This window comes from Mirounga leonina, unplaced genomic scaffold, assembly GCF_011800145.1.
Source record: "Mirounga leonina isolate KUSES-001 unplaced genomic scaffold, KU_Mleo_1.0 Mir_168, whole genome shotgun sequence".
Classification (NCBI taxonomy): Eukaryota; Metazoa; Chordata; class Mammalia; order Carnivora; family Phocidae; genus Mirounga; species Mirounga leonina.
The window spans coordinates 19,023,800-19,047,783 of NW_023270426.1; the positions used below are offsets into that span (position 1 = coordinate 19,023,800).

At 52.4% G+C, this 23,984-nt stretch overlaps 1 protein-coding gene, 1 long non-coding RNA gene and 1 other non-coding gene across 11 annotated transcripts in view; 2 read left to right on the forward strand and 1 right to left on the reverse strand.

The window, feature by feature from the left end:
• Positions 1–7,819, forward strand: part of LOC118016647 — a 74,072-nt gene extending 66,253 nt beyond the window's left edge. Inside the window, exons 4-5 of the long non-coding RNA XR_004680879.1 lie at positions 2,813–2,937; positions 7,272–7,819. This is a non-coding gene — a long non-coding RNA (uncharacterized LOC118016647). The remainder of the gene's footprint in view (positions 1–2,812; positions 2,938–7,271) is intronic.
• Positions 2,416–2,488, reverse strand: TRNAK-UUU. The gene has a single exon. It is a non-coding gene; the product is annotated as a tRNA-Lys (tRNA).
• Positions 7,820–9,693: 1,874 nt separating the features above from the next.
• Positions 9,694–23,984, forward strand: part of JADE2 (jade family PHD finger 2) — a 52,675-nt gene continuing 38,384 nt past the window's right edge. For 2 of the 9 annotated variants that reach the window (XM_035014143.1, XM_035014145.1), the window contains exons 1-3: positions 11,302–11,572; positions 20,105–20,162; positions 22,108–22,196. In XM_035014143.1, the coding sequence (XP_034870034.1) occupies positions 11,315–11,572; positions 20,105–20,162; positions 22,108–22,196 (405 nt within the window). In that variant the 5' untranslated portion in view covers positions 11,302–11,314. The other 7 variants (XM_035014149.1, XM_035014144.1, XM_035014147.1 and 4 more) reach the window with 7 other exon arrangements.

A 23,984-nucleotide genomic window follows, 5' to 3' on the forward strand; every position in this document is an offset into this window, starting at 1 on the left:
AGTGGCTCCTTCCTGGCTCATTCACACTCCTGTGTGCATGTGCACACACGGCCAAAGTGGACACTTCGACGCTGACTTATGCCCTACCTCATCTTGTTTCCAGTATAGGAATCTCACCCCCCGACCTGGACTGTGAGGTCCTCTAGGGCAAGGTGGTGCCTGCTCTTCCTCGGGCATACCCTTCCAGCCTGGCCAGCCAGAGGACAAGACACTTAAGAGCTGTTGGCCTTTCCTTGAACTCTGAGGGCAGCTGGGGATCAGGGAGATAAGGAGCTAGATGCCCAATGGCAGAGGCTCCCCAGGGAAGCCCCTACTGCCCAACACAGTCCCCTCTGCCCCCTATGAATCTGCCTCTCTTGCTCCAGCCAGATGCCAGGGTAATGCATGCTTTCCTTCCTCTGTAGAACTCTCCTAAAGGAACTGTCTTAGGTGGATTATCTGCCTGGAGCTGGTCTAGCTGGGGATCAATTTGACAAGAATTCCCTTGTTTCTAAGCATCTCTGCTGCACAGGCATCCAGGCCAGTTCCTGTCCAAGCCTCTCCCCAGGGCCCTGGCTGGAGATCTAGCACATTTGGAAGCAGGATGGCACCTACCAGAGCTGCAGGTCCTGGATGCCCACCAGTTACAGTGTCCAAGGCCAACCCAGACTCACAAGTCACTTTGTCCACAGCCCTAAGGGAGGAACAGCTTGCTCACTAGTGCCTACAGGAGGCTCCTAAGGCATCTACTTTGTACCCTGGAGCACTTCCCAGCACTGGGAGGCTGGTTAAGGCCAGGACACCATTAATGAAGCCTTGAATGGAGTGAGGCATCTCAGGGCCAGCTTCCCTTGCTGCTTCCAGTTCCACAGTGAGGCTTGGTTCCATGCACATACTTGACCCCATCCAAATCCAATTTATGTCCCTCCCCCATCCTGTGGTATCCTCAGGACAGGGACCTCATCTAACATCTCTGTAATCTGAAGCCTGCCCAAACCAACCACAGGAATTGTATGCAGAACAGATCTGCACCTGTGCACAGCCCACACCAACATCCTGCACACCCAGAGCCCAAATCCTGGCCTCAAGCAGTCTCCACATCTGCCTCCCAGCCCAGAGCCCTCACTCAGTGGGTTTCATTAACTGCTAAGAGCCCAACAGGTGATGAATTATCCCCACATTTGTTTCCTGAGGAGCCAGGCTGGGCCAGGTATCCTCAAGCCAAATGTTCTGGGAAGAAATGATACTCCACCTGTCAGAGGAGGGAGCTCCTCCAGGGGACCAGGCTACTCAGAAACTTCTTCTCACACTGGTTCCCAATCCCAGCCTGGCCCATGTTCAAGTCCCAGCAGGCTAAAGGCCAAATGGAACTTTTCCATGCCCCTGCTGGAGTTCAGACTCCATGGGAAGGCTCTGGAATGGACTTAGAATCCCAGGCTGGGCCAGCTGGAGAAGCTCAGAGAGACCCTGACGCTGGGGACCAGAGAGGGCCAAACAGAACCCAGGCCACCCCAGGAGTCAGCAGTGGGGCTAGGCTAGAGGGCAGGTTTCCTGTCCCTGCCCTCCAAGACCACACTGTAGCCCATCACTGGGCTAGGGAAACATGACACACCCCCCCCCCCCCCGCCCTACACACACCGATGCTTCCGTCGCTGGAGAATTCTAAGCCCTGTGGGGCAAGCAACACTACCCAAATGCAAAGGGCTCCTTAGGGCTCCCTCAACAACCACAGGGTTGACTCCTCCTCTTCGTCTCCACAACTCCTACCCCAACCCTTCCCAGCTTCACTCCCTACGCTACAACACAGGCAACCGGTCACCAATTTGATGAGTCTCTTTCCAGATGCTTTGTTTTTTCTATGAAATTACATACGTCTGTGTGTCTGTGTTCAAATAAAAATGTAGGCTTTTTACGGTATTTTTTATTTACTTATCTATTTATTTTTAAAGATTTTATTTATTTATTTGACAGAGAGGGAACACAAGCAGGGAGAGTGGGAGAGGGAGAAGCAGGCTTCCCGCCGAGCAGGGAGACCGACGGCCGGGCTTGATCCCAGGACCCTGGGATCATGACCTGAGCCGAAGGCAGGCACTCAACAACTGAGCCACCCAGGTGCCCCTTTAAGATATTTTTTAGGTTTTTAATTTTTTAATATGAGATCATATTGCACATTGTACCCTGAAACTTGCATTTTGTTTTCAGGTATACAGCATAGTGTTTTGATATTTGCAAATCCCTAAACCTGCTTTTCACTTAACACTTTTATTAGGGCTCTTTCTACATGAAACATGCAAAACCATACAATGCTTCTTCCTTTGCTGCCTTCTTTTTTGCATTGTGGTTTATTTAGCCAGTGCTCTGGTGATGGACATTCAAGCTATTCCCAGCTTTTCTTTTTTCTTTTTTAAAGATTTTATTTTTTTTAAGTAACCTCTACACCCAACATGGGGCTTGAACTCACGACCCTGAGATCAAAAGTCTCATGCTCTAACGACTGAGCCAGTCAGGTACCCCTCTAATGACATTCTTAAACAGATCTTCTTGGGCCCACATCAGAGGGTCTCTCTGGAGTGGATTCCTAGAAGTAGACTGCATGTTTTCATCTCTTTCTTCCAATTTGGGACAACTGCAGGTTCTCACCTTCCATCCTCAAGCAGCTTACGAGTATATTTTCCTGTACAAAGGGCAATTTCCTCTCAGGAAGAACCCTAAGGCCAGCTATTAACATCCTATTCTGTGCCCCATTGCTCTGCTGTGAACCAGACAGACATTCCTCATCTCTCTGGATGGTCCTCCCCCCTCCCATCTCATCTAAATCGCTATCTATATGCAGGTCCATCTCCAGACCCTTCTCAGACTCTGGACCATTCCATGCCACAGGCTCCCAAGACTGCTTGTTTTATCATCCTGCATATGCTTAAGGACTTGTCTTCCTCAATGGGCCAAAATCCCTTGAAGGTAAGATCTGGACCTGGAACTCATTGCCCTAAGATAAAGCCTTGTTTACATAGGTGCTTGTTAAATGCATGTTATTTCTAATAAAACCAGATTAGCTCCAGCATGGCTATGAATTCATCAGTAAATGCATGGGAAGGGTCTTCTTAAGGTTGCCAGATGAGGAGAGATTTGCTTCAGTCTATCACAAACACTGGGGAAAAGCCAAAGGGTTTTTCTTATACTGTTCAACTTGACTTGGAGCCAGTGCCTTTGGTTCTTGGTGGTTCTTGGGTTGAGCCAGGCCCCTCAGCTCCACTCGGGGCGTCTCACACTTTGATGAGTGTCTGGTCAAGCTGGCCCCTGACTTGGCCAGAGGTACTGCCTGCTGCCAGTTTCTGGGGAAGTGTTTAGAGGCCCCAGGGATCTTCTTTGCCTTTTGCCATCTGTGGCCACTGGGCTAGGTCTGAGAGTCTGAGAAGAGACAGGTGGCCTGGCTGGCACATCATGCAGACATCTCCTAGGGCTGGTCAGTACCATCTCTAAACCAGCTCCAGAGGGGTGCTTCTCCCAGGCATGCATTTGTAGCACCACAGAAAGTGGCAAGGCTGGATCTTGCCAGGGCAGTGTCTTAAGCCACAGATGCAGCCCTGGGCAGCTTTCCTATCTGTCCCAAACCCCACCTGCAGCTCCTGCCTGGAGCTTGGGAGGCAGAGCTGCTGGATTTGTCCTCTCCTGACTGCCAAATTATATGCTTTGCAAAAGACTTGGCACAGGGTAGGCAGCCAGGAAATAGTTACTGAATGACCAACAGAGTGAATTTCTACAGATACATGATGATCCATCTCTATAAACATGCATATTACAGAAAACTCATTTTCAGGTAAAATCTTGGAACAAGCTGTAACAACAATAAATTTTCCCACTCTCCCTTAAACCCACTTAATCAAACTTCTGTTCATGCCCCTCTGTTGACATGGCTTTTATCAATATCACCAGTGAGCCCAACATGGCTGAAACTAATGATCAGTTTCAGTCCTTATCTCACCTTATTCCCCTTGGTAGCTTTGGACATAGAGATTTCCTCCCCCCTGAAATGCTCTTACCTTGGTTTCCAGGACATTCTTCCTATCTCTCTGGATACCGCTGCTTCCTTTTTACTTTCCCCTACCCACCCCCCAATTTTTAAAAAATCATTACTACTATTTTTGAAGATTTTATTTTTAAGTAATCTCTACACCCAACATGGGGCTCAAACTCACAACCCTGAGATCAAAAGTCGCATGTTATACTAATGAGCCAGGCAGGCGCCCCTCCCCCAATTTTTTTATTGTGGTGAAATACACATAACATAAATTTTACTATCTTAATAATTTTTTTTAAAGATTTTATTTTACTTATTTGACAGAGAGAGAGTCAGCGAGAGAGGGAACACAAGCAGGGGGAGTGGGAGAAGGAGAAGCAGGCTTCCTGCTGAGCAGGGGATTGATCCCAGGACACTGGGATCATGACCTGAGCAGAAGGCAGACGCTTAACCACTGAGCCACCCAGCCGCCCCTATCTTAATCTTTTTTTTTTTTTTTTAAGATTTTATTTATTTATTCATGAGAGAGAGAGAGGCAGAGGGAGAAGCAGGCTCCCAAGGAGCAGGGAGCCCGATGCGGGACTCGATCCCAGGACGCTGGGATCATGACCTGAGCTGAAGGCAGACGCTTAACCATCTGAGCCACCCAGGCGCCCCCCTTTTTTTTTTTAAAGATATCTTAATCATTTTTAAGTGTACAGTTCAGTGATATTAAGTACATTCACACTGTTGTGCAACCATCACCACCATTCATCTCTGTAACTCTTTCATCTTGCAAAACTGAAACTGTACCCATTAAACGATGAGTCCCCATCTCCCCTCCCTACCCCAGCCCCTGGCAAACACCATTCTTCTTTCTGTCTCTGTGAATTTCACCACTCTTGACATCTACAGTATTTTGTGACTGGATTATTTACTTAGCATAAGGACCCAAAAGTTCATCCATGTTGTAGCATGTGTCAGAGTTTCCTTCCTTTTTAAGGCTGAATAATATTCCATTAGATGTTTATACTGCATTTTGCTTACCCATTCGTCCATTCATCCATCAATGGACACTTGGAGTGCTTCCACATTTTAGCTACTGTGAATAATGCTGCTATGAACACAAGTATACAAATATCTCTTCAAAACCCTGTTTTCAATTCTTTTGAGTATATATCCAGAAATGGAATTGCTGGATCATATGGTAATTCTATTTTTAATTTTCTGAGGAATGGCCATACTGCTTTCCACAGTAGCAGTACTATTTTACATTCTCACTGACAGAGCACAACAAGGGTTCTAATTTCTCCACATCCTTGTCAACACGTGTTATTTTCTGTTTTCTAAAAATAGTAGCCATCTTGGGGCACCTGACTGGCTCAGTTGGTAGAGCATGGGACTCTTGATCTCAGGGCTGTGAGTTCAAACTCCACATTGGGTGTGGCGCCTACTTTAAAATTAAAAAAAGGGGGGTGCTTGGGTGGCCTAGTCGGTTAAGCATTGGACTCTTGATTTTGGCTCAGATCATGATCTCAGGGTAATGAGACTGAGCCCTGGGAAAGGCTCCACCCTCAGCATGGAGTCTGCTTGAGATTCTCTCTCTCCCTCTCCCTCTACCCCCACCCCAGCTCATGCCCTCTCTCCCTCAAATAAATAAATATAATCTTTTAAAAAAAATAAATAAAATAAAAATATTTAAAATCGTAGCCATCCAGGGCGCCTGGGTGGCTCAGTCAACCTTTGGCTTGGGTCATGGATCCCAGGGTCCTGGGATCAAGCCCAGTGTCGGGCTCCCTGCTCAGGGGTCAGTCTGCTTCTCCTTCTCCCTCTGCCCCTCCTTGCTGCTTGTGCACGCGCACTCTCTCTTCCTCCCCCCCTCAAATAAATAAATAAAATCTTTAAAAAAATAAAATAATAAAATAAAATAGTACCCATCCTATTGGGCGTGAGATGGTACCTCATTGCAGCTTTGATCTGCATTTCCCTAATGATTAGCAACATTGAGCATCTTTTCATGTGCTTATTGGCCATTTGTATCTCTTCTTTGGAGAAATGTCTGAACACTTCCTTTTTAACAATATCTTGCTGATTCTTCTTCATCTTCCAGACCTCTTAACATTGCAGTGGGCAAGGGCACCATCCTTGGACCTCTTCTCTTTCTACACTCACTTCCTTAGTGATCTCAAACAGCCTTAGATAGCGTTAAATACCAGTCACCTACAGATACCTCTCAAAAGATATCTTCAGCCCAGAATGTGCCTCTGAGGTGAGGCTGCCATTTCTAGCCGCCTACAGGATGGCTGCACTTGGACATCTAGTAGGTCTCTTAAGCTTACCATGTATAACACTGAGCTCCTTACCCTGCCCCAAATCTACTCCTTCCATAGTCTCCACATCTCAGTTAATGGCAATTCTGGTTTTCCACTGGCTCAAGACAAAACTTTTGTTGTCATTCTTGACTCCTTGTTTTCTCACACCCCATCAATAAACGTCAGAGCTATCTTCATAATATATATGGAATTTGACCACTTCCACTGCTACCATTCTAGTGCACGTTAACATCATCTCTCACCTGGTCTATTACAGTGACCTTCTAACCTGTCTTCCAGCTTCAACCTTTCTGCTTTCAGGCTGTCCTCCATCTGACAGCAAACTAACCTGTAAAATCCAGTGTCATATCATGTCATCATGTCACTCCTCTGCTCAAAAGCATCTTTATTACACCTAGCAAAAGCCAAGTTCCTAACAACACCCTATATAATCTCTTTCTTATACATTTACATAATAAGCACATTCCTGCCTCAGGACCTTTGCATTTGCTGGTCTCTCTGTGGAGACAGTGGTTTCTTTTACTTCGTACCATGGACCCTTTTGGCAGTCTGTGATGCCTGTGGATTCCTTCTGAGAATAATATCTTTAAATCCATAAAATAAGTTTCATAAATTATAAAGAAAACCAATTATATTGAAATACAACTCTCAAAATATTTTTAAAATGTGTAATACACAGTAATATATGTGTTTCTTATTAACTCATTAAATTATAAGAGCTCGCAGCATAATTAGGAAGTAGTGATAACTGTAATGATATTTTAAGATCGTTGTAACAACGATAACGTGATATGAAAATATCCGTGATTTCTAGTAGCAATGGTATCACGAGTGGTGCTAATATTACTGTGATTTGCTATCTGCATTCATTATTGAAGAACATGCTAAATGTTAATTAGTGAAAATAAAGATACAATTTTTTCCCCATCTAAAGCCAAGACCCCCTGAATTTCTATCCACAGATCTCTGGAGAGATGGACTCCATGTCAAGAACCCCTGGCTTAGAATGCTCGCTCTTCTCCCATAAGCCCTCACAGCTCATTCCTTCACCTCCTTTTATGCAGAAGCCACCTTCTCAGGCAGCTCTTCCCCAAGGACTCTATTTAAATTGCATGACCACATTCCCTATCCCCCTTTCCTACTTAATTTTTTCGGAATAGCATTAACTAACCTTCAAATATATTTTACTTTAAAAAGTTTTGTGTATCTCCTTCCACTAGAAAGTGAGTTCCATGAGAGTAGGCATTTTTGTCTGTCATTTTTGTGCTGTGTCCTCAGCCCCTAGAATGGTGCATGGTATACCAGAGGCACTCAATAAATATTTGTTGACAAAAGTGAATGATTACATCTCCAAGAACTTTGTTTCTTCTCTTTTTTTTTCTGTAATAAGTTAATGATTTGTGAGGCTTTTACTAAAGACTAAGGAGTTATAATTAGCTCCATTGCTATTATTCTGTTAACATTTTCAAGGTTAACCTTAAACAGTAGCAGAGAACAGTGGGAATCCAAGAATTCTGATGGAGCTTCCAGTCCTAAACAAGAAGTGTCTTCCAAGGACTCCTTAGGGGACCTGGGTCTCACCCAAATTCAGTGAACCACCTTAGAGGCAAAATGCTACCCACAAAATTCTTTCTTGCTATTATAGCAATCAGGCCCCCATCCTCAATCAAACCAATAATGCTATTACTTTTTATTTCTGGCAGTGGGGTAAAATGGAAAAAAATGTAGTCTTTGGGGTCGTGTGGACTAGGTGCCAATTCTACCACCACTTGCTAGCTTGTGTGACTGTTAGTAAGTCACCAAACCTTTCTCAATAGGTAAAATGGGATTTTTGTGAGGATGAAATGGAACGACTTGCATACTGCACAGCACAGAGCAGGTGCTCTATAAATGGTCATCTCCCTCTTCCTTCTCTCTAGGTCATTTTATAACTGCTTGCCAAGGTTCACAGGATCCTGATGGCTAAGAGGAGGAGCCTGTCCCATCTTTTGGTGCATGTAAGCCCTCTGCAACCAGACCCAATCAGAGCAGTTTCTTTAGACTGTGCCACTGTCAATTGGGACCCCCATTCCCACTTCAGATGTGTGGTTGAGACTGCCATCTGGACCTTGACCATGAAGCCCACCACGTATCAGTTTTTTCTCCTCGCCTTCCCTTTTGCCCTAACTGGGAGATCTTGTCTAGGTCCTCATGGAGAGCAAGACAAAAATCATTGTTCTCCAGTTTTTCAGTGTTAAGAACTTTCAGGGAGCACAGTTACCCTTCCAAAACTTAAGCACCAGGGAAAGTGCTAATGTGCGCTGTGCACTCTGAGCCAGGAGTGTTTGTGTTTACACAAACAGCATGTATACACACATACCGCTTCAGGACCCCTCCAGCCATCCTGTTCTACAGAAGAAAGAGACCCAGAGAGATGAATGCACTTGTCCACATCAAGTGGCTTCTCAACTGCAAAGCCAGGATTAGAATCCAGGTATTTAACCATTTTGTTTCATGTGAACAGCCTGTGTCATCTGTTTTCTGGCATTGAGCTTGGGTTTGAGAAAATCCTAACAACTGACCACTCAGAGCTGGAGTCAGGTCTAACCAGGAGGTGGTACCCCAGTGCCTCAATCTTGCCAGACAAGCCTCCCCAGACTTTGTGAATGAAGGCCAAGGAAGAAAATGTTGCAGTGACTCCCTTTGAGCTCATATTTCTTTCTTGTTGCAAAAAGTGCTTATTTCTGCATTCATCATCTCCCTTTGTTGTGTAGACAATCTACCCTGTCAGAGGATTTGTGCTGTTATTATGAGTTTGTTTATTATTAGATTTATTTCTCCTATAAGCAAATGTGTTTACAACATTCCATCGGGGGATCTTTTTAATTGTCACATAAATGTCATCTTATGTAAATTGTATATTTATCTTTCCATAGAAGGGGGGTGGAAGGGAAAGAAAGAAAGAATAAACAACCTTCAGTCTTGGAGAGGGAAGGCGGTTCCTGTCCCCGTTCACAACTCACCCACATGCCTTCAAAGCCAAAGGTGAGTTGAAAAAAATTATTGGATTATCTCTGAGGGACAGCCAAAAGGGAGAGGATAGGAAAAGTTGGCAACGATGCTTTGGGGATGTTGACCCAGGCTCCCAGGTCTCCCCAGCCTGAGACCAGCCCCTCCGCAGCTGGGAGCATCCGGAGAAGGTTGCAGCTTGCCCCCCACACCTCCCCACCCAGGAGGCCAGCCCAGCTCCTTCCTCGAGAGAAGGTGAGCGCGGCGGGCGCAGCGGGTTGGGTGGGTGTGGCCCGCGGCTCCGGGAACGGACCCAAGGCCCCGCCACCGCCTGCGAGCCGCCCGACAGCCCGCCTGCCTGGCGAGCGCAAGCGCTTCTTCCAGAAACTGCGAGGATCCGAGCGCACTGTTTGTGCACCACAAGGTCAAGTCGGGAAGTGGAGCCGGAGGAGGAGGGGCGAGGAGGCGAAGGGTGGGGAGAGGGGCGCCCCGCTTCCTCGCCAAGTGCCAGCCTTTGGAAGTTGCCCCCTCGGTTTTTAACCCTTTAGGGGTAATGGGAAGGACGAGCTGGGGGGGAAGGGGACACCGCGGGGCAAACTCCAAGTTGGACCGGGACGAGCAGCTACCCACCCACCCATCACTGCGTTCCCCACCCCCCGGAAATGCGGGGCAGAGCTGGGAACCCGGAGGTACCCGGGCGGGGGAGGGGGCGACGAACCCGAGAGGGACCCTCTCTACGGACCGCCCCTCCTTTCTTGAGGTCGCCCACAATTTCAAGTTTCCCCCGCCCGAGATGTTAGTTTCCATCTGCTGTGGGTGGGGGAGGAGGGCCGCGCCCCCTCCCCCAGACTCGCGCGCGCGCCCCTCCCCTCCGCTCCGGCCAGCACTTTCTGCTCACTTCTGGCGCTGCAAAGCGCCACGCGATTTATTCGATTCGCATTTTTAAACCAGCGATTCGGGAGCAGGGCCTAGGGCGAGGGTCTTCCAGCGCTGGAGCCCCGGGAGGCGGGGTGCTCAGTGCAAACCTCGTTCCCTCCGCGAGTGTCGCCTTCAGGCTGTTATTTGCAAAGAAACGTCTTTTTGACGCAGGGAGAAATGGCAAATTTTAAGTACGTCATTAATATGGCGCCAAAAGATTTTTTTAAGTATAAGCTTGCTTTTTTTTTTTTTTTTAAGGTTGCGGGGGGCGCCGCCCGGGTCTGGGGCGCGAAGGGGGCGGAGTGTGAGCAGAAAGTGTGAGTGAGAGAGTGGAGGGGCGGGGTGTGTGTGTGAGTGTGTGAAGTGTGAGCAGACCTGATGGGACTTGCACGGGCGCAGCCGCCGCTCGGCCCGGCCCTGGGGACAGGGCGGGCTGGGGGCGCCCCAGAGCCCATGGGGAGTCTGGGCCCGAGGTGCAGGCACACGGGCGGCCCGGCAGAGCACCCTCCCCCCGAGGCCTGCAACGCTACCTGGACCCGCTGCCGAAGCCAAACAACTGGGCGGGGGGGTGGGGCGGGCGGCGGGGGTGTCAGGAGTGGAGATCCGAGTGAATAAGAAAAAAGTGGCTACTCCCCCTCCCTCGCTCCTCCCGCCCGCCCCCACCCCACCCCCACCCCAACACATTTTTTTTTTTTCTAAAGAGATCACAAGGAAGTCTTGGTTTAAAAAGAAACAGAAACATACACAGGGGGATTGGTGAATGGTGCCGACCGCGGCCATCGCAGTTGGAGGCTATTTTTTGGGGGGGGGGGTGAGTAGCGTCCATGGAGTTACTTTGCGCCCATTCCTAGCGGTAAGGGCTTAGGTCCAGCGGGCTGACCGTCCCCAGCAGGGGTGCGGGGCCGGGGACGCCGCAGGCCCGGCCGCCTCCCTCGCTGCGACCCCGGATGGATGCGCGCCCCCCGCCCGCCCGCGCCGGCCCCAGGAGCTCCGGGTTTCGGGAGCATCCTTCCCGCGCCGGCCCCCGCCGCGGCGCGTAGTCCAGGGCAGCGCCCCTCGGAAGGGCACCGCGGAGGAAGGTAAGATCCAGCCCCCAGCGATGGGCCCTGCGCATCTCCGCGGCGTTATTTTGTGTTTTTGCAACAGATCTGCCAGCGCTCCTCGCTCTCTCGCTCTCTCTCTCTTGCTCGCTCGCTCCCTCTCTCTCCTGCTGGCTGCCTGTTCTAGGAAGCCAGGGCGCGGGGGGGGGGGATGCACAGCACAGGGGAGAGAGATTGCGCATGTTGGTCAGTCGTGTTTTAAAGAGTACATTGCGGGGAGGCTGAGAGGGGCGCATGCAACAACAACTTTTGGAAGGGTGAGCTTGGCGACCTTCTTTATTAATGACTGCGGCAAAGCGCCCCCGGGCCGGTGAGGGGGCGCGGGCGGGCGGGGGCGCGCCAGGGCTGCAACTTGCCCCGCGGGCTCCGGCCGCGCGGAGGGGCTGCGGCGGGAGACAGCAGTGCTGGGGAGGTCGTTCTGCCGGGGATGGGGGTTCAGAGGACCTGGACCTATCTGCCCTCCTGTCGCCCTGAGTTTCATTTTGTTGATACGCAGCACGTCCGGCCGCCGAACCGGGCTGAGCCGGTGCACATGACTCCGCGCTGGGCTCACGTGCAGCCGGTCCGGTCCCAGACACCTTCCGGGGGCCACCGCCTCCGCCCTGTCGCCCCCTCTCTGGGCTGGGTGCACGCGGGCGCTGCACGCGGGGGCAGCATGCTCAGCTCCCCGGCGCGGAGGCTCTGCACAAATTAAACAGTGTTTTGGAGGGGCGGGGGACACCCTTTCCAGGTGAGTATGCCGGGTGTGCAGCCCCGGCGTACGGGGCGGGGGCTGGGGTTGTGGGTAGCCCCCCTCCGGGGCTGCGCGGGAGTCCGGCGGGGGAGAAGCGCTGGGAGAGTGGAAATGTACCGGCTGCGGCCGGAGCGGCGGGTGCGCGCCCGCGGGGCGACGGCAGGGGGCGTGGCCCTTGTTTACCTTCTCCCAACTCTGCTGGTTCGCGTCCCGCTTCGGGGACGGTACTGCAGTCCCCTGCCCTCCGCTTCCGTCCCTGCGCCCTGGGTGGTACCGGGAAGATGTAGGCAAGTGGCAGTCTCAGCCTGGGACATGCACACCTGACCCTCACATAAGTGACATTGCAGCCCCAGCCCCCACCAAGCACCGCTGCAGTCCCTCTCCCGGATCCCCGGCCGCGCCCCGCCCCCGGCAGTGGCATCTTCCCGGCCTCACCTCCTTCCTCCCTTTCTCCCTCCCTCCTTCCCACCCACTCGCCTGCGCCTGCGGAGCGGCACCCGCCCGCTTCCTCCCCGCCTGGGTGCAGACTTGTGGCTGCCTCCGGTCCCTTCCCGCCTATCCCTGAGCCTGAGCCTGAGCCACTCTATTCTCCAGGCCAAGGGATGAGAAGGGGTCAGCTTGGCGATTCGTAGCTGTTATATCAGAAGACGAGGATGTCTGCGAGACAGGCAGGAAGGCTTCGCTGTGGCTTCCAGAGGCCCAGGACATCCCCCACACACCCAGTCCCCCGCCACACGTAGCTGCCCACTTCCCAAGAGGCTCGGCTCCTCTTACCCGCTTCACCTAAAGCCCTCCCCCCCTCCACCCCTAGCGTTAAGTCCACCACCCCCAGCCCGAACCGCCTCTTGCCCTTCCTTCGCCTGGGCCGGAGCCCCCCGCAGCCACCTCCGGCTCCTCCTCCCGGCTCCCGCGGTCGGAATCACGCCGGCGCGCCTCCAGCCTGCGGTCCCGCGGACTGCCTCCAGGGGCGGGCTGGAGGCGCGCGCCACCCCCTCCCAATCCCCTTAGCCTCCGCCGCGGGCCGGGACGCTTTTTTTTTTTTTAACCACCTTGGCTGCAGGTCTAGTGCCCGGGGCTGGTGGAGGCGGGAGGGGACGTGTTTCCCTTTGCCCTGAGCCAAGGGCACGCTGCACCGGGCGACTCTGGTCTCTGCAGATTTCCAGACCTTGCTCCCGCGCTCAGCACCCCTTGCTCATCCACTGCGGGACACAAAGTTTTACCCAGAGGCTGAGTTTGTAGGGGGTCATCGGGAGGCTTCGTTTCTGCACTCAGAGCGGCTCCAAAGAGGATTGGGGAGGGGCTGAGAGGGCGGGACTGGTCTGCCGCCTTGCCTTTGTTGGAAAGGGGAGGAGCCCCGAGCTTTGAGCCTAGACTGGCTGTCAGGACGTCCCCTTAACATTTCTGTTTGCAAACCAAATCGGGCCCAGGTGGTGGTACGGCCGCCTGGCCCCTCTTCCCACAGTGGCATTAACTCCCTCCTTTTCACTGGTAAAATTCCCAGTAGGACATTTGGCAAAAGGGCCGTGCAAGGAGCTGCCAACCGGGCCTGGCCCTGTTTCCTGGGTTCCCAGGGTGCTGGCTTCTCCCCTACCCTGACTTCCTCTCTCACCTTAGGGCCCCAAGTGAACGCACTATCCTCCCGTCTCTTCTTCCTCAGGCGGGTTGGGACTTGCAGAGCGATCTAACAAGCAGAGGAGGAAAATAACAACAGAATAACTGTAAGGGGAAGGAATGAGTAATAAAGCCGACCCAGGCAGGGAGGAGGGCTTTCATGTTTAAGAGACGCTATTTGCTTTTTAGGTCACAGGCTGCAAAACAGGCTTTGATCCGAAGTGGGCGAATAATTTATTGAGAAAGTTTGCATGGTAGGGGGAAAAAAGGGATGTTTGTTTGATCTGGAGTCCTCTCCGTTGTCCCAAGTGCTGTTGGGTGTTGTTTGGAGTGGAAAAGCATTTGGTTCTACAGCAAATCCCTCGTAGAGGGAAGTCCTCGCCCCAGGCAGCAGGACTTCGTAGTGAATGTTGGTCTTGAAACTGTTTGGCCAAAGGTCTCCTCAGCACTTTCGGAGATGAAGTGTTTAAGGACAAAGTTGTTTGGACTTGGGATGCAGCAAATGTTTCCAGAACATTTCCCATCCAGCATGCTTTTCCTTTGCCTAAATTGCACAGCTAAATGGCCAGTAACACTAACCCAAGAGAGCTTCCACTTGGCTTTCATTGGGGGGTGAGGTGGGACTGCTGGTCCCAGTCCCCAAGGTGCACCCCAGAGTCTTGAGGGTAGGCCTTCGACACTGACTACTATCACATCCTTGAGGTGGGGGGGAGGGGGTGCAGGGTGTTCTGGTTAACTGGACTTCCAAGTAACGGGGAGGTAGTTTTTCTTTTACCCAAGACTGGGTTCAGTGACTTCCGGTCCAAATTCTTCACAACTCATCCAGCAGGCTCTTCACAGACTTCACAGTTAGTTCTGCCTTTAGGTGCTCCAGGGGAAGGCCAGGATTGGCCTGCTTTGTCCTCCATCCACATAGGACCCTGACTGTGTGGCTAGAAGTTTAGGAACCCAGGGAGGTTCTCAGATAGCCCATAGGAATCTGGAGTACCTCAGCCACACTCTGGGGTTGTAGGCCTGTGCATCCTAGCCCTAGGTGCGGGGCAGGGTGCACCACCTGGAGTCAGATAGCCTGGGTTTGAATGCTATAGCTATGCAGTTACCAGCTGTGACAGTTGCTTTGTGCCTCACTTTCTTCATCTGCAAGTGGGGTTAATAACAGTCCCTACCCCATGATTGGTGTATGGATTGAGCAGTATATTGCCTAAAGAAGATTAAACCCAAAGCCAGGCATGGGGTAAGCACTTGATTAGTATTGGCCATTTTTACTATTACTAATGATCTACTGAGGGCCCAAATGCAGCTTTGACCTTTGATCTCTCCCCTTTAGGCTAGGCCAGAGAGCCAGCTCCCTTCTCTGAAGAAGGGATCGGAAGAACCCTGCAGTTGCCAATGGGCAGCCATCTGTGGGAGCGAGCGGACTGAGCTTTGCCCTCCCTGAGGTGGAGGGTAGGGTGAGAAGGTGCCGAAGGACAAAGTAGACAAAACCCCTTTCATTCTTCCAGGACCCCCTAGGTATGTCCCCAGAACTGGGTTTGGGGAGGGAGCGGGTGTGGGCAGCATGTTCCAAGGGAGCTGGGTACCCTCTGGGACACTTGGAATTGCAGGTGGGCCATGATGAGTGTCAGAGGAGGGCTCAGGCGCCCCTATGCTCGGAGAGGCAGGTTTGAGGATCCGTGTGTACAAAGTCATTTCTGTAATGGTGATTACTGTCCCCAAGAAGGCATTAAAGTTAATGAGAGATAGGAAAGATGGGGCTCTGACCCCCACTTACAGCGGTTTAAGAGCGTGCAGCTCTTGTTTTCTGAACGTCTGGCCTTCCCGACACAAGGAGGCTCTGAGGACAGGTTTTCCAGCCGAAATATCATTAAATTGTATTAGCATCTTATTACACACACGCCTAAGCGGTCTGCCTCAGACAGGGAGAGTTTTTGTTTCTTTTTGAAAGATTGTGTCTGGAATGGTAAATTGCCTGCATGAAAGCCGCCCCCCCTGCTTTTTTTAAGGAGGAAGACGAAGTCCTGCTGTGTGTGGTGGCGGGCAGGGCAGGCCTGGTGGCCCCCAGAGAGGAGAGGCTGGAGGCCAGGTTGGGGTGTTTTAACTGCCCAGGGAGCGGCTGCACTAGCAGAGCTGAAAGGCCCACTGTTCCCAGGGTCAGCTGGAAGAGCGTTAATGGAGGCCCAGGGTGTTTATTTGAGTTTATTTGTGGAGAGGTCTTTAAAGGGGGCTGGCATTGGGCATTGGTGTTTCAAGTCCAGACCCAAGGCCCCCACTAAGACCAATGGCTAGTGCTGCCAAGAAAACATCTGCCACCAAATTGCTGCCCTATTACTGAGTTGACATTGATCATTAGCCAGGAGCCCTACCAAATAAAGCCTCCTGGAAAATGTGTGAGGTTAAGATGGGGAAGGCAGGCTGTGAAAACAGGGTGAAATCTTGGCCTGGGGTGTTTGTTCCTGCAAGCTGCAGGCTGGCCGGCTGGGCTGTGTGCTCCCCACACTTGTACAGGGAGGGGACAAGAACTTACTCAGCACTCCCTGGGTACCAAGCCCCTATTGTGTGCTGGGGATAACTCGAGGGGCCATGGGGGCTCCCACAGAGATCAGACAGACGTGCTCCTTACTCCCCTCTCCAAGGAGGAAGACATTCAACAAGTAGATCGGCAGACAGTAACTGTGGTGGATGCTCTGCAGATGTTGACTAACGGCACTGTGGGCTCTCTTTAGATAAAGTAACTGGCATAGACCTCCTTGACATTTAAGCTGAAATGTGAAGGATAAAAAGTCAGACATGCATAGACTACATAGAACCTTCCAGGCAGAGAGCACATCCTGTGCACAGGTCCTGAAGCATGGAATATTTGGCTTATTTCAGGAGATGAAAGGAGACCAGTGTAGCCAGAAAGCAGTGAGGAAGGGGATAGTGGTCCCTGTGAACTTGCTGAGGTAGGGAGGGACCGGATCATGTAGGATATTGTGGTCAAGAGCTTGAGTTTTGTCCTTTGATCAGCAGGAAGCCTTTGAAAGATTTTAAAAAGGGGGTATGACATGATCTGATTTATGTTTTTTTAAAGGTCATTCTGGCTGCTGTGTGGATTCTAGATTGGGGAGGAGCAATAGCGGGAGCTGGGAGATGAATGTGAAGTCCAGGCAAGAGATGGGACTGGTTTGGGCCAGGGTGGGACAGGGTGGCAGCAGTAGAGAAGAAGGGAAAGTGGATGCATTCAGCGTATGTGTTCTGAAGGGAGAGCCCACTGGACTTCCCAGGGGTTGGCTGTGGGGCAGAGATTGCACAGAGAGGCTGTGGGCTCTCCACTGAAAGAACAGTAGGACACCCATGCTCCTGAAGGAGAGCTCCTTCTCTCTGTCTCTGTGCTGAGGTGGTGTATGAGGTGCCAAGGGAAGGAAAAGGGGACCCTTTCTTTCCTAGACTCCTCTATAGGTAGGGCTTCAGAAACACTTTTATCCCCACAAGTAAGTGCCTTAGGACACTGGGGTGTTCTCCCTAGAGCAGACCTTGCTTTGGGAGAGATTGGAGGGGCCAGTGGAGAGAGAAAACCAGAGGCTAAGACCCAAGTGTCACCACCCACCACCACGACCTAGATTTCAACTTTGGTGAAGGAGTCCTCCCTGTCTCCTAGTTGAGTTGGAAGGGGGGTTCCGGGGACAAAGGGCTGTCCCACAGGAGAGCCCAGGCCTCCTTCAGAGCTTCGTTAGCTACTGACAGTGGAGCCTCACCTGAGGCGGGGAGGCCTTTGGAACAGACTTGGTTCAAAGGAAAGAAGCTTCACTCACAAAACAGAGCTTCCCTCTGAAGCCTAGCTATTATTCCAATTAAGCCACACAAAATCTGCTCCCTTAATAACACCCTACCCAGGAGAACTCTGGGGTGTCTTCACGGAGGGCAGGTTGGACGGGAGCTGGCTGAGGGTGGGGTGCAGGTCTGCATGCTGGCAGGTCACCTGTGATAGGTTCCTGGGCAGCAGGAAACAGCATTATGAGAAGGACATTGGCAGTCAAGGGTCCTGTTCCGGGCGGGCTGACTTACTGTACAGGAGCCGCTCGGGTGGGCGCAGCGAGGAGGACTCCTCACCTGGCCCCAGATTTTCACAAAACGACTAGCACCTACGTGGAGAGCCAACCACCGTGCTTAGGGCTTGATGCTGCTCTCGTTATTCTCACCAGCCGATTCTGGCCCACAGATGTGTTTGGTTTGGCCCTCTCAAAGTGTTTTTACAATTCTGAAGCAGTTGCCAACATGGGAAGTTGAGGAGACTTAGGTAAAAATCCAGATGGAGTCCTTGTCCTCGGGGAGGTATGTCTTTACCAAGATCCCTGGTCTGTAGAGGGATAGAGCTAGGATTTGAACTCGACACCCCCTGAGTCCCGAGCTCCTGCTTTTCTCCTTTGGGAGATGCAGGCTTGGAAGTGGAGACACACGGGATCCATGGGCAGGATTGCGTTAATAGCACTTCGCTCCCGCTGCTGCCCCCACCTGTGAGAGCACTGGGCTGGTAAGATGCAGGGTAGGGTCAGGGCCCTGTCAAAGTCCTCTTTGTCACACTCAGACGCTGGAGGACAGCAAGGTGGCACCTGTGGGTGGCAGAGCATTATTGCCCCATTCAGTCCACGACCTGGGCCACGGGGCTGCTGGTACTCTGCTGCACAGAGGCAGAGAAGTCTGAAGGTCAAGGGCATGTGCTCCTGGACCAGATAAACTTCTTATAAGCACTGCGATCTTGAGCAAATCACTTAACCTCTGTGCTTCCTTTTCCTCATCTGCAAAAGGGAAGCAGCCATCGTGCCCGCTGGCTTAGAAGGGCTGCTCTGCGAGCTTCATGAGGTCCCTGTGTACCGAGGCATCCTCCTCCTTCTGCCACAATGAGTGTTTAGCAATTTACATCCGGGCACCTGTGCTGCTGGTGTCCTCAGGCTCCCTCCTGCACCTCTGCACCCTCTGGACAGAACTTTGCCTGTCCCTGTGGAGCTGGCAGCGAGCAGCCCCAGTGAATCTTTCCGTCATCCTGTTCCTGCTGTTAGGGGACACTAGAGTGGGGAGAAGGTCCTGGCTGAGGTCAAGTCTGAGGCAGGAGGCTCCTGGTTGGCTCAGAGGTCTGGATGGTCACGCCCCACCTTAGAGAGCTCATGTTCCCTTGTCTCTGCGGGGCCACCGTGAGATAAGGGGAAACCCAGGGCTCGGCTTAAACAGACTTGGAGTGGGTGGCAGTGGCAGGTGGCCCATGGGATCCCAAGCAGAGGTGGGGACCCTGGTTGGCCTGCAGCTGGGCTGGGAAGCGGGACTTCCTCTCGACTGACATTGGCTCCTTGCCCTTCGCCTCGGGCAGTGAGGCAGCCCAGGTTCCAGACTAACAAGGGACATGGTGGAAAACGCTTTGGGTCCCGAATCCCAGATCTGTTCTCACATTAGGACTCGGCCCCTGACTAGCTGTGAGACCCGAGGCAGGTGAACAAGCCCCTTGGGGTCCTCCCCTCCAAGAGGAGACCGGAGCAAGCTCTGCCACCCTGGAGTCTGCAGGGTCCAAGGAAATAGTGGGTGGGAAAGCGCCGTCCGCAGGCAAGAGCTCACCCAGACACAAAGGCAGCTCAGTGTGGGCTCAGGGATAAGACCACATGGATTCAAATCCCAGTTCAGCCAGTTATAGCAAGACAAGGCCCTGCGCCTCTGTAGTAAGGAAGCCAATAACTCGGAGCTTCTCGGGGTGTTAGGAACGTGAGCAGAGCCAGTGTTGGTAGAGGAAGGAGCTCAGTGTGGGGAGCTGCCCATCTTACCTTGAAGTAAAATACTGTAGTTGAGATAAAGTTGGTTTATGCTCTTATCTGGAGAAGGACATTGCAGGAGGGAGGGCAGCCCAGCCTAGGACCAGTCACCCTGGGCTGGGCGCGTCTCAGGGACCCAGCTCGGAGCCTCCCTGCTCCTACTTCTTTTCCACACTCCTCTGGCCACCACCCTTAGGATGTGTCCTCAGTGCTGTCTGAGCTGGTTTGTTTCTAAACTCAGATGGCATGGTTCCTCTGGAACAGTCAGTCTTGTTTCCCCTTTCTGCTCCTCCTCCAGGGTGGGAGTGGATTCTCTGGAGGACCTGAGTTGCCTTGAGTGGAAGCTAGGGCTGAGCAGGCCCTAATCATTGTTCTGGGGATACTGACCCCCTTGCCCTTCCTCTGTCATCTTTGGGCAGACTCCTGCTCATCTGGAGGCTCTGGGGTCAGGAGGTGGGAGATGCAGCCCCCTGACCCACCCCCAGGGCTCCCGTGGGTGGGTGGGGAGAGAGGGTGAGGCTGGCTGGGGAGAAGGCTAGGGCAGGGCCTTGTTCTCATTATTCCACTGCAGCAGGGTGAGTATGGGGAGGTAGGTTATCGGGCAGTTTTCTAAGAGACTGAGGATTTCCCGAGCCTCCTGTAAGTATAATGGGGCCTGCCTTTTGTTGCAGATGGAAGAGAAGAGGCGAAAATACTCCATCAGCAGCGACAACTCTGACACCACTGACAGTAAGGCCTTCCATTTGGGGCTCCTGCCAGGAAAGCATTTGAATAATTATCAGGTCCACAGGTCCAAATGGGGGGAGGCTGCCCCATGGTCTCAATGTTGATGAAAGCATAAATCAGGCCAGTTCCTTGTACTCCTAAGAAAGTCCCCACACCTCTGTGGCCTTTTGAGCCTTGCTGTCTTCTTCATCCTACTCCCCTTTCCCCCCTAGGTCTCAATCCCACATGTTTCGTTCTGGTTAGAAAAGATCATATCCTCTCTGGGTCTTTGCATTTGCTGCTCCTGTTTGCTAGGAACATATCCCTCTCCCTCTGGCCTTTATGTTAAATCAGGGCTGTGTAGAAATTCTCTACACAACAGACAGAAAACCTGTTAAGTTTTATGATAATTACCTGATATAAGTATCATTTCCTAATTAGCGGTAAGCTCCTTGATAAGAGGGGTCATGTCTGGCTGGTATCCCCAGCTAGATCAGGTACATAATAGGTGTTCAGTAAATGTTTGTGAAAGGAATTAACAAGGGATCTTGGCAGGAGAATCCCAGAGGTAGACTTGTGTATGGGCTGGGTGTGGCAGCTAGATGTCTTGGGGGTCACAGGGATTGTCAAGGAGAAAGGGGGCTTAGGGAACCTCTTCTCAAATGTGGGGGGAGATAAGGGAGGTTTGCAGAAGACAAGAGCTTTTCTCTGGTACCAGAAGGCAGCTCTTCCCAGATGCCATAGGAACCTGGGCCTGTGTGAGCCAGTCCAGTAAGGAGTTCCGTTCTGCCCTACATAGGAGAGGTGCGCTGCCGGGAGGATCCCGCTTGGCGGTGCACCCTGGGGGGAGCCCACACTGAGGAAGAGGCTGAACTCATTGCCAGGGAGGCTGGGCCTGGAGCCCTGCAGCTCTGCACCTCAGTTTGTTCACGTATGTGGTGAGCAGCTGGGGAGAGCCCCCAAGAGCCTGAGGACAGATGCACCGAGACGGCCAGTCAGTCCCAGCCGCTTCCCTCCCTCCAGGTCTCATTCACTGCCCTTTAGGGTCTGTTTGCTCAGCTTGGCTCTGGTGTCTAACCTGGCCAGCCTTTCCTCCCTGTGGCAGGAGATCAGAGCGTCCGGCCCTCTATGGCCACAACCACACTGCCTGTGGCTTGTCTCAATAGAGCCAAGAAGAACCGCATCCTCTGCTTCTAACTTCACTCAGGCACAGGAACCCCTGAGGGCCAGGCACCTGCAAGAGCCGGCGTCTCGGCCGCTGCAGCAGAGTTGGGCCGGGCTGTGACATACTTCTTTCCCACCAGCCCCCACCACTGTACCCACCCGTGGCTACCACTGCTTGGACCCACGGGGTGGAAGCTGTAGTCCTGCAGTCCAGCCAGGGCCTCAGACTCTAGCAGTGATAGCTCATGTTTATGGAGGCCGTGCTCTGGGCCGGGGACTCTGCTAAGCCTTAACAGGCATGGCGTCACTGAATTCTCACAGCTCTTTGACCCCAGAGAGCTAAAGTCATTTGCCCAGGGTGACAAGCTGGTAAATGGGTTTACTTTAGAACAGCATTCATCCCACTGCCCTTTCATGCCTCTGCCTATCCACTGGGCATCATCCCAGAGTGTCTCCATCTGGGGCAGGAATGAAGCGTGGCCACAGAAGGCCTCCTTCTCCAAGGAAGAAGCAGAGGACCAAAGAGGATAAGGGACTTGTCATGGGTCACACAGTAAGCCAATTGTGAGTCCAGGTCACTGCCTTTTATTTCCTAAGCCCCTGTGCTTGGTGAACAGGGGAAGCATTCACGTCCCCACTTGTCCCTGGAGAGGTCCAGAGCAGGGACAGGTGCTCACAGAGGTTTCCACCTCCTGAACATTCAAGCCAGAGCCCTTACAGGCTTCCTGTCCTTGGACGGGGATGGGTGGGTGGGTGGTGTCCCTGGCCTTCCAGGGGCCCCTAATGGGCTGTGCTCTCTCTGCAGGTCACGCTACAACTGCGTCACGATGCTCCAAACTGCCCAGCAGCACCAAGTCGGGCTGGCCCCGGCAGAACGAAAAGAAGCCCTCGGAGGTGGGTAGTGCCTAGTGTCCGGACAAAGAGGAAGTGGTGGTGGGGAAGGAAGCAACAGGAGCGGAGAACTGTGGAGAGGAAGGGAGGGGACGCTGCAGGTGCCTGGGGGAGAGCCTTCCCGGCAGAGGGGACGGGCCCTGCAGAGCCAGGCCAGTGTGGCTAAGTGCAGTGAATGGGGGGAGGGGGTGCACATGCCATTGATAACTGTAGGTTGTTGTAAAGACGTTCCAGTTGAGCTGAGCAAGAGGAGAAGCCTTTCAAGGATTGTAAGCAGGGTAATGACAGAGTCTGACGCATTAACAAAAGGCCCCACTGGCTGCTGTGAGGAGAATGAAATATGCGGTCAAGGGCGGGAGCCAGGGGGACTTGTCTGCAGTTGTCCAGGAGAGAAGCCACGGTGGCTGAGAGCCGGATAGGGGCAGTGGATGAAGAAGCGGTCGGATTTGGCATGTTCTGGAGGCTAAGCCAAGGGCGCCAGGATGTGCTGATACAGGGGTGAGGGCTACGGTCCTAAGGATCATCCAGTTAAGTCATCTGCTCCTTCTGCCCATGTCCTATGTATCTGCATCCTAAGCTTTCCTTACTTGGACCTGGGATGTTTCTTACGGCACGTAGAGGTAGGTGTTCATGACTTCTCTAGCTGTGGAGAAGAGCGTGGGGGGTGGGTAGTGTTGGACATGAATGGACATCGTGATCCTGCTTCTTGTGGCCCCTGAGAAATCACATCCTAGGGCCACATCACTCTCTCAGGTCCTCAGTGCATTGCACTGGGCACAGAAGAGGCCCTTTGCACAGATGCAGCTGCAAGAGCATTGAGCCCCCAAGAAGCAGGGGGTTTGAATCTGGCCTTTGAAGGAGATGTTGTTCAGCCTAGCCAGGAGTTGGGCTGGACACTTCACTTTTTTAGTCCTTCTCAGTCTATCTCTTACAATAAGGAAATTGAGGATCCCAGGGTTATAGAGCCAAGACCTGAAGCTGTTGAGGCCAATATTGCCAAGGGTGGGAGGGCCCAGAGTCTTGGAGCAGAGTCCTTGACACGGAGTGGGGGAGGGTATCTTTGTTCTGAGCCTGGAGCCCTCTGTCCCTGCTAACCACAGTCATGGCTTGGGGGCAATCCTGACCAGCAGTAGTTAGCCAGCCCCTTGGGGGCAGTGGGGCATCTTCCGCAGAACCTTGCATTTGAGAAAAAACTCCCCACATCCTCCCTTGAGCTGGCCTACCCTAGGACTCTCCTTCTGTGTGTGGGGTGGGGTGGGGTGGTTGAGACCTGATGCCTCCCATCCCCATCCACCAACCTAGTGTCCTCCTTTGGCCCCATGGGGGAGGGATGGAGATGGAAGGAGATACCTCCGGGAATGCAGTAAGGACTGGGACAAAAGCTGGGAATTACGCAGGCATGGGGGTTGCTGCTTTGAAGTTCTAAGCACCCTCTTGGACCAGCCCTGCTCAGTAGGTAGATGGATGTGCTCAAGGGCGCTGGGATGCAGGAGGCAGAGTGTGCTATAGGGCTCTGGAGCCTCTGGGACCACCTCTGTGCTCCTCCACCCTCACTCTACCTTGCCTTCCTACCTTCATCTTGAGAGCCACTGAGGCTCCCCAGTTACTATGGTTGCATTAGTAAAACAGTAGCCACTTTTATGTGCCTTCCATGTACCTAGGAGGGAGGAATTCTCTGCCCATTTTGAAGATGAGGAACCTGTCTCAGAATTCAACCTGCCTCCGCTCTCAGTGGCTATTTAGGTTGGAGAAGAGTGGGGAAGTTCTGGGGAACTGCTGGGGCTGGCTGGT